Source organism: Excalfactoria chinensis, chromosome 4 (genome assembly GCF_039878825.1).
Source record: "Excalfactoria chinensis isolate bCotChi1 chromosome 4, bCotChi1.hap2, whole genome shotgun sequence".
Taxonomy (NCBI): Eukaryota; Metazoa; Chordata; class Aves; order Galliformes; family Phasianidae; genus Excalfactoria; species Excalfactoria chinensis.
In genome coordinates this window covers 59,863,855-59,874,144 of record NC_092828.1, presented here as the reverse complement: position 1 = coordinate 59,874,144, position 10,290 = coordinate 59,863,855, and the positions used below count along the sequence as shown (strand labels likewise).

General features: G+C 44.8%; 1 protein-coding gene across 2 annotated transcripts; it reads right to left on the bottom strand.

Annotated features, from left to right (window-relative positions):
- Window positions 1–273: 273 nt before the first annotated feature.
- On the bottom strand, window positions 274–9,971 carry PCDH18 (protocadherin 18). 2 transcript variants are annotated; one of them, XM_072336494.1, is made up of 4 exons: window positions 7,206–9,971; window positions 6,283–6,371; window positions 6,004–6,167; window positions 274–1,447 (listed from the first exon to the last, which is right to left on the bottom strand). In XM_072336494.1, exons 1-4 carry the CDS (start codon window positions 9,708–9,710, stop codon window positions 780–782), a joined length of 3,426 nt encoding a protein of 1,141 aa, XP_072192595.1. In that variant the 5' UTR covers window positions 9,711–9,971; the 3' UTR covers window positions 274–779. The 2 variants fall into 2 exon arrangements, with proteins under 2 accessions (XP_072192595.1, XP_072192596.1); XM_072336495.1 differs by having other exon boundaries at window positions 6,283–6,368.
- Window positions 9,972–10,290: the final 319 nt, after the last annotated feature.

Sequence of the window (10,290 nt, the reverse complement as noted above, 5' to 3'; positions counted from 1 at the left end):
TTTCAAGTATACAGCACTCACTTCAACTGACTTTGCAGCATAACAGTGGCAGAACAAATGAATGTTATTGTTTATTGCTGTTTTATGTTGGTTTTTTTTTAACAGAATATTGAAAGCTCTATCAATTAATTCTATGATTTGTCCACTTGAGGAAATAATTATTTGTAACCAGAAGGCCCAAATCCGCAATAACCTATTAATTAAATGGGAAAAAATGACTTTTAATCAAACATGAAAATTAAAAAAAAAAAAAAAAGGACATTTTAGGCTTTGTGGGAGTTGACAACTCTTTATTATAAGAAAGAAACATTGCAACAAGGTGTTGGATCAGTTATTAAAACTAATGCTTGGATAAGGTTTCAGTGATTTGGATTTGTAACATTTGAGACTTGAAAGAAATAATAATGGAAAGCAGTGACTGCCCTTGTTTTGTTATTTACATGCCTGCGTGGCAAGAATGGTGGATGTTTGACAAGGATGGTACCATCTATATACATTTAGGAAAACATGCTTGCTGTGGGTGTAGAAAAATAAAATTTATTTGTTAAATTACACATAAATATAAGGTACAAATGTATTTTTAAAATACAGATAGTCACACTTGCATTGTGTACATATGAAAATACAGCATTTTAATATTCAACATACACAGACACATTTATGATAAATGCAACTCATTGGCAATGCCAGTTCTCCTCAGTCTGTTTTTTGTTTGTTGTTTTTTTTCTTTCTTTCTTTCCAGTTTTCCATAAACATGGAAAAATAGGCTTTTAAAACACTTAGTTCTGCCGGACATCTTGCAGCAGCTTGTTAATTTCTGCCACCAGCTCGCTGGCATCCATGAGTTCATGTTTACCGTCACTGAGGTGATTCAGTACATTGTCAAAATCATCTTCTTCATAATTCTCTGGGATTTCCTCCATGGCTGGCAGCCATTTAGAGGAAGGCTGTGCACTCGAGTGAGTCCCCAGAGTTGGCCCATTGTTGGCTGGATTTTGGAAATGCGTGCTGGCTGCCCAGGCAGCCACTCCCTGTGGATAATTCACAGCCTTGGCAGGCAAATGTCCCTTCCTGCGCTCCAACGAATTCAAGCGATCCATCTCATTGCATTCTGTGTAGGCATCTAGCGAGGGAGGCAGCAGGCGCTGGAAGACGCTGCTCATTTCAGAGAGAAGAGAGGAGGTACAAGTGTCTCCTGATTCCTCCTCACCCTGACAGTCTTTGCCAAACGTTGAAAAGCTCTTCTTCTTTTCACTGGTGTCAGCAGGCTGCGGATCTTCCTCGAGGCCCTGCTGCTGCTGCTGCAGCTGCTGCTGTGGTGATTGAAACTCCTCTCCAGGGATGAACATGTTACTTCTGTAATCGGATGAGGGAGATGGCAACGGTGGCATCCAACACTGGTCAGAGTGACCTAGAACCCTGCATTCCTCCGTGCACAGCCGCATTGCTGCAAGAGAAAAGGTGAGAGTGAACATCTCCCTTCGGATGCACCTATCATTTACATACACAAGGTCTAACACCCCAGAAAGACAAAGACTAAACATCTCCAGGGATCAAAGACGTTCCAGCCTGGTGTTTGGATTCACTTTCCGTATGCATGAAATCAACAACTGCAAATGGCCTGGATTTAAATGCATTCCCATTCCTAAAAGGTCTCAAAACCCAGGAATAAGTACAGAACTGGTAAGAAAGTGATAAAATATGTTAACTAAGATGGCAAATAAACATAAACCCCAGGGAGATAACTAGGTCTTGTGACTTAAAGACATTCATTCCCTCTGTGAAGTGCTTTTACATAAATATAGAAGTAAAATGAAGGTGTTTCTACCTTCCAGCTTTTAGTTGTTTTACTCGAGTCTTTCACATGCGACTGAAGGAGCCCATCAAAGTAATAACAGGAGAATAGACAGAGGAAATACAGAAGAACAAAACCATGCAGAGGATTCTCCATTAAATTATTTCCTTTTGACCTGGCAATGGGGTGTATGTTGAACACCAGGTGATCCACTAACATCTGACCTTATTAATTGAATCATTTTAAATTTTAATCCAGGACCATAATATTTAGGTTTTAATCCGTATCCAGGGTGACCTCGGGGTTTATACAGACAAGAGTTACTCTAAAGAGTATCTGCAGCTCTGTAGTTCCAGTTCCTGTGCTATGCTGGCACAGGAAAGACACAAGGGTGGCACAAACCTACAGGCATTCAAGCCAGAATAGGGCTGAAGAGTTGAAAACTCCCTCTTTCATTGCTAGACTTTAGTAGCGTGTCATACAGAAGCTATGCATTAAGGTCAGTGTTTGGCCCACTGACAGTCACTGCAAGAGTAGACCATCAACACTGAGGAAGCCTGGGAAAGGTCCCCGGAAGCAGAAACAGGTGAAGACCTACATGACAGGCCTGCAAGGAAGAATGTGCAGGGGGAGAGGTCAAATCTGCCTCTCCAAAAGGAACTGACTCTTTGTGACACAAAGCCTCAGAACAGGCTGTGCGCTGTCTGTGTACTTGTCTGGGTCCTTCTGGAAAAGTCCAAGCATTGCAGAGGCAGCTAACTTGAATCTGAGCAACATACTTCAAAGAAAGTTTTTAGCAGTGCCAGACTTCACATTATGCATATCCTGACTGTAGGAAAATTTTCCCCTAATCCCCCATGGACTACTGGTTAGATTATCCCAGGCAGGATGTAATTTCTTTTTCTTTCTCCATTTATATATTAAAGATGGAAGAAATACCACTTCTGAAACTAAATGTCTTCAGTCATGCCCTGTAGATTTTCCTCATTTTCTCATCATGCTCCCCATTTGGCTCTGGATCCACACACTTTATCAAAAGTTCTTTTTGCAGTAGTGTAAGCAGAACTGAATAGTGTATTTCAGCTTTGAACATACCCATGATTGATAAAGTGCAACTGTTAAACTGTCAGCGTTATTTATCTCTATGCCTTACACAGCCTATCATGTTGTTTGCTTTGCTAGTACCCCTTCCATTCCTTCAAGTACGAACTTTGTCTGCTCCTTACACAAGGGAGCATCAATTTCTTCAAGAACATGGGTTCAGGCTGCAGGCTGGATATTGCACAAGGTATTGCAAATGGCCTACTGATCAGCAAGCTTCCAACAGCAAATAATGAAAAAAACCTAGAAAATATCAGTGGTTGACATCTTGGTATGAGTAACTGCAATGCCTTAGAGTGCTTTCTTCCCATGCATGAAAAACATACTTGTGCTGTCTTAACAGGAAATGCCAAAGAATTAGAAAGTAAAAAAAGATATCTCAGTGATCTGTTGTGCCTGGACCAGCTCTCAACTTATCCCAGAAGGTCAAGATTACTCCCCTAATTAAGAATACTCCTGTAAATTAATGGGAGATTCTCAATAGTTCAGCATTTCATTAGCAGTAGCCAAGAAGGCCAATGGCATCCTGGCTTGCATCAGAAATAGCATTTCCAGAAGCATTAGGGAGGTGGTTGGCCCCTGTACTCAGCTCTGGTGTGGCCATGCCTCAAGTACTGCACTCTGGGATGGCCCCAGGAGCTGGGATTGTTTGGTCTGGAGGAGGCTCAGGGGAGACCTTACAGCTGTCTCCGACTTCCTGAAAGGAAGCTGTGGCAAGATGGGGGTTGGCTTCATTTCCCAGGTAATAGTACTAGGATGAGAGGGAATGGCCTCAAGATGCACCAGGGGAAGTTCAGGTTGGATAATAGGAAAAATTTCTTCTCCAAAAGAGCGGTCAGGCACTAGAACAGGCTGCCCAGGGAGGTGGCGGATTCACCATCCCTGGAGGTGTTTAAGAAGAGGGTAGATGTAGTACTTAGGGACATGATCTAATGGGGAATATTGGTGGTAGGCAGGCAGTTGGACAGGATGGTCTTAGAGATCTTTTTGAAACTTCATGATTCTATGATTACCTCATTGTGAGTTTTGCTACTGATCATGCTTAGTTTTGGTAAAAAAAATTAGAAACACGGACATTGTTGAGCAGAAGATCAAAAGATACTCTGAGAAAAATGAACACTGTCACAATCTGCCCTTACATCACCAATAAAGTAAAAAAGAAAAACTGGAGCTTAAAACTTAATGACGTAAGATTTAAAAAGTGACAGAAAGAAACAAGCTTTTTGAGGGCAGTTACCAAACTTTCTGATCCTGTCATTTTTGAAGTTTTGAAGGCTTCATTCCTCTCCAGTTCCACCTTAAAAGAACAGATTGCAAGAGCTTTCTCACAGCATTTTGCCTGTGTCCAGACTTACAATGCAGAAACCTTTCAAAACAGAGAGCAGGAAACCTCCAGGAAGTTTTCTTTTCTTTTCCCTTTTTTTTTTTTTTCTGGTTTTGTTTTTGTTTTGTTAGGATTGTAACAGGGGACTCAGAACACTCCATACCTCATCTAAATGAGTTGAGCATACTTATCTGATGGACTAATACTAAACATTGCGGTAAATGGGCATCTGGCTGAGATTAAATGCAGTACTTTGCAGCTAAACCGAGTTGCATCTGTACGCAGCGGGAGCTTTCCTTACTCTGAATTCAATTAGCGTTAGGGGAAGGCCAGGCACTTTTGGAAACCCTGCCCTTAGGCTTCCTGTTTAGAGAGAGAATTGCAGGAGCTGAAGACGCATAACAGCATTTCAGATAGCCTAGAGTGTCGCCACTCCTGCCTACTCTGCTGGCAGCCCTCAACCCCCTAGCAGGAAGGGGACAGCTATGCCTTGGCAGCAGCAGGCCGGACGCCAGTGCAAACACCACTGGACGTCAGGGGAATAAGTAATAGGAAAGGGGGAGATTAGAACGAAAAAGGCATTAGAACACAAGATTTTGATTGAAGATTCTGGGAAAACAGTCCATTCTAAAGGCCTCTGGTTTTGAAATACTGGGTACCAAAGACTATGTTGAGGAGACAGCTGAATGCCTGGACCAGTGATATAAAACCTGCTTCCAAACCCTTGTCATGGGCAGAGATAAGCCCACTGTTGTTTTCTGCGACAGCAGAAGGAAGAAGCTACAACACTACATCTCCTCTGCTTCAGCTCTGGGCAATGTCTGGGGGTCACTGCAAGAAGGAACACATGCTGCGCCAACCTACAAAGCAATGTTCCCTTGTTCATAGAATGACTTTATTAATCAGTCTTGATGTAAACTTCAACCACACTGAAGTTATCCAGCCCTGACAGCTGGACAAAGATAACTAAATATGAACTGAAATGGGTACAAGATCGAGGGTACAACCAATGGCTATGTAATTATCAAAGTATGTTTAAAATTCTTATGTCTATATGCAGTGTGATTTCCTGTATCCTCCTGTTTTCACCTTAAAACTGGGCAGAAATCCTCAAATGGTACTTCATATACAGGCGTGTGTTTAGCTTGCTTTCACTCATCTTTTACTAAATTTTCTCTCTTCTACCTGAGCTGTTTCTCTTAAGCTTCTCCTTCTGTAAGTCAGGACTGCAAGACTTAGATCTGGCACACATTAAGATTCTTCCCTTACTGGCTGAACTCATTTTTTCACTAGGAGAAATACTTCCCTTTCTTCTGTCATCCATATTTCTCAACCAACTTCACAATTCACTTCTGAACTGTGCAAGTTTGTATCCTATGGTTCAAACCCACTGTGGAAAATGTATCCCCTAATTTATGGTTCCATGTATTTTTAACAAACCACAACTGCCTGGCTTTAAAAACAAACATCCACCCAGTCATTAGAAGTCTAAGGACATAGAGAAGTTGATGCTTTTTGTTGGGGAATTTGGAGCCAGCTCAAGATGATGCAAATAAAAGAAAAAAGCATGAGTTGCTCTGGGCAGATTTTTCAGTTGCATCTGAGTTTTCATTTGCCTAGATACGGGAATGCTCCAGCTCAGTATTTATCATGAGACAGAGGAGACAGAAGGAAATACAAGACTTGAAAGCTAAAGAATTTTTGCTTTCTCAGTAGTAGCTTTATCAAAGTGACAGCTAGGCAGCACTGTAAATAAACCGTTCAGCTTCCATTGTGCTCATACCTGCAGGAATTCTCCCATCTGTAAGGAAAAGGTCACTGAATCCTTCCCCAAGAAGTCTGTCAATTGGAGACTCTCTACCCAAATCATAATCGCTGTCTCCAGCTTCGCTATCACCCCGGCCACTGTCTTTCAAGCTGAATTTATCCATATCTTGAAGGGCATATCTGTAAAGAGAATAGTGGTAATGATGGAATCAAATTATCTCGTGTACCACTTGGATTAAAAAAAACACTACTATATTGTTTGATATACATACAGCACAATAATTCAGATCCTTACCTATAGCTTCTGGAGTATTTGTTTCCTCGAAAACTTGGCCTTGGTTGATACTGGCCTTGGTGAAGCATCGAGAGAAGTTGAGAAACCTGCTAAAGAGAAGGTGAAAAGAATGATTCCTTGAACTAAAAGCTCAGACTCCTAGTTCTAAAACTACTCATTCACTTCAAGTTGTTTTTTTTTTCTTTTCCAGTTTAATTATACCAAATTCCTGTACATACATAATGCAGTACAGCTGACTATTAGTGTAGAGTCTGCCACAGAAAATAACTGAAGACATTTCAGAATGAGGAAATGAACTGCTGTTTGTTAGCCACAGAATTCATTGACAAGTAGAACAAGTAATTAAGCAGAGGCTGCATTTTGCTTTGTTTTAATGGATAAGAGACACCCCTTTGCCATTCCACAGTCATAAATCACTAGGTATAATGAGGTACAGCAGTCATTTAAGGCCATCACACCAAAGCTGCAGGAAAAAGTGAAATGCGTGGTCCCAAAGTTTGGGACACTGTGTGCATGTTTCAGGCACACATTGCCTTAGAATACATGTACCTAAACTGTGTAAGTGTTTAAACCTGTAGTTTTCCATCCCTGTTAATAAATTTCCTCTGTTCTTCTGGACTCTTTCTAAAACAGCCGAGGAGGGAAAGGAAAGGCAAGGAAGGAGGAAGCTTCATAAACCAGAGCAGATTCCTGTGCATGTTACACTGCATTGTTTCAGCCTTACAGGGAAGAACCAACGCTATTAATAACAGATGTGACCCTGTGGTAATGGATCCAGTTGCTGCTGGAGTAAAGCTGCAGAGCTGTAAAATTTAAAGGGAAATCTGTACTGCATGGAACTTAGATGTATCTGCCTGTTGCATGAAAAGTACCCCCAAACTCCCAAGAGGACCTGTGAGTGCAAAGCGAGGTGAGCACCTTACCTCAACAGCTGGAGTTGCGTGGGTGAGCTCCAATGAGAAGTTCTCAGGCACGTGGTTGGAGGAGATTGTCACCAGGCTGTTCAGTGATTGGTGACTGTGATGGCTCTGCCGGCTGCTCATCTGTCCTCTTTCCAGGGTCGGGGATGAGGACGGGGAAGCTCTGTGATGAGATCGGATGGGTAGCGTGCCATTAACTGTTGGCACCAATGTGATGTCCCCTTTGTGGATCTGTCTGGAGGGCCGCTTTGGATGGTGCTGGTAGGTCGATTCTGCCACACGGCAGTTGTAGGACCTGGTGTCCTTTTTCTCTCGATTACATCTCGTAGCAAAGATAACCATGATGACCAGCAACACGGCACATATTGATCCTAAGGATATAATTGTTATCATCGAGACATCCAGAGAGGGCTGGCTTACCAAAGTAGCTTCTGTGCTTGAAAATGAATAAACATACTCAAAAACCGTACATTTCAGAAGTGCTTTAGTACTAAGCTGAGGACTGCCTTTATCCTGGACTATGACATAAAACTCCCAGTGCTTAGTTGGAACCGATTCTACACTCACATTGATGGAGATATCACAAGTTTTAGGATCCATCACAAAGATGCTGTTTTCCTTGTCAGCTGCTATGGAGCAGCTGAGTTCAGAGTTCATACCAGAGTCTCTATCTGTAGCCCTTATCCTTGTGACAAGAAAGCCAATCCCAGCATCTTTAGGGATTGAGATTTCCGCTGTGCTGTTGCGCAGTGCTGGGCCCACAATGACTGGAGCGTTGTCATTTTCATCAATGATGGTTAGCACCACTGTGGTGTTACTAACAAGTTGCTGGCTCCCTCCATCCCTAGCTTGTACCATAAAGGCAATCTGATTTACCTCTTCATGGTCAAAAGTTCTCAAGGCATAAATTGCCCCATTGGAGGGATCAATGGTCACATAGGTGGTTATAGAACTTCCCGAAACAGAGGTCTCCAGTATAGTGTAGGTCACTTGCCCATTGTCCCCAAGATCAGGGTCTGTGGCTGTGACAGATGTGATATATGCTCCTGGAGAGTTATTTTCTAAGATAACTACTTCATATCTGTTTGTCTGGAAGCGGGGTGGGTTGTCATTTTCATCACTGATTTGGACAGTAAAGTGTTTTACTGTGGAGAGACTTGGCGTTCCCTTGTCCTCTGCTATTACAGTCAAGCTGTATTCAGATCTCTTTTCTCTATCTAGACTGGCATTAGTCAAGATTAAATAGTTATTTTCATAAGTCTTTTGCAGTTTAAAGTGACCATGACCATGAAGCTTGCAAACTACTTCTCCATTTACCCCCGAGTCTTTGTCCTGCACCCTGACCAAGGCAACAAATGTGTCCAAGGGGGACCCTTCAGAAATGTAAGCCGTTTCTTCTTTTTCTGGGGACATCAAATTTAAGCTAATTTCAGGTCTGTTATCATTCACATCCACAATTTTAATTATAATTTTGCAGTGGGCTGGAATAGAATTTGGTCCCATGTCTTGAGCCTGAGCATCAATTTCATAGGACTTGGTAATTTCATAGTCCACTTGCTTCAGGAGGGTCAGATGTCCTTTCTCTGAATCTATCCTGAAAGTCTCCATAATTTTAGGAGACACATGACTGCTAAAGGAGTACACGACCTTCCCATTAGCGCCCTCATCTGGGTCGGTCGCATTGAGGTCTATAAGCAAAGTCCCAACTGGGGAGTTTTCCAGAAGTTGAATTATATAGGACTGCTGCTCAAAAGCAGGGCTGTTGTCGTTGGAGTCAGAAATGCTGATTTTCAGGAGGGACGACCCAGACCTCTGCGGCACCCCCTTATCGGATGCAGTGAGCTGGAGCTCATAACTCGACTTCAGCTCCCGGTCCAACTCCCTCACCACGATAAGCTCTGCATACTTGGCACCATCAGTCCTCGTCCTCACCTCGATGCTGAAAAAATCATTGTCGGAAAGGGAGTAAGTGTGCAGGGAGTTGTCCCCCACATCTGGGTCAAAAGCACTATCCAGGGGGATGCGGGTACCCACCGCCGCGCTCTCAGATATTTCGATGGGGATGAGAGCCCTGGAAAACTGGGGGGAGTTGTCGTTGATGTCCAGCACCTCCACTTCCACATGGAAGAGCTGCAGATGTTCGGTGGGCAGAGTGATCACGTCGAACTCGATGGAGCAGTTCAAGTTTTTCTGGCAGAGTTGCTCCCGGTCGATCTTAGCGCCGATGCTGATCTCCCCGTTATCCTCGCGGACGACGAGCAGCGGGGAGTTCCCCCTCTGCATGGCTCGGAAGCGGACCGAGGCGGGGTTGGGGATTTTCAACAGAACATCGGCCACGTCCTCCGCCAGCCTGGCAATGACCGAGCCGACCCGCTGCTCCTCGTAAATCCGATACTTCAGGTTTTTGCCCAGCACAGCCTTATCGAGAGACGCAACCGCCAATGCAAAAAGGAATATAAAGTGCATTTTGCCGCCAGCCTGCCGCGTTTGTAAGTTTCTGCAATTCATTTCTCCCAGCGAGTTAAGAAGCAATTACTCAAACTTCCTCCGGTACCTCAAACCCCGCGCACATCTGCTCCTTCCAGCCGCCTCTCACAACCAGCCCGACATCGACAGCACAGTAGATGAGAGAAACTTTCCCATACACACCGTGCCGGGACATCCAGAGACGAACCGCCGCCGCTGCCGCCGCGCACCCCGCCTGCGCTCCCGCGCCGCCGCCCGTCCCGCTGCTCAGCCGCTCTCCATGTGCCGCCGGCGGACCCGAGCTCGGCGGCGTCTCCGGGCACGCCCCTCCCTCCCTGGGCGGCGCAGTAAGCGCAGGCGGCGCCGGCTCCGGCCGCAGCCCCGCGCAACTTCACTCGGACAAAGCCGCAGCGCGCCGCGGCCCGGTGCCGGCAGCCAATCAGCGGGCGCGGCTAGGGGAGGTGGGGGCGGAGCCGCCGGCCCGTGCTTCCCGCCCGCGGGGGCAGCGCCGGAGGGTTCGCTGCGTTCCGAGGGGTCCCGGTCCCGCCGCCGCTTCGCTGGTACAGCGCGGTCCTTCCGTTTAGTTAACCGCTCGCTCCTCAAGGCTGTGAGCGGGATGGGG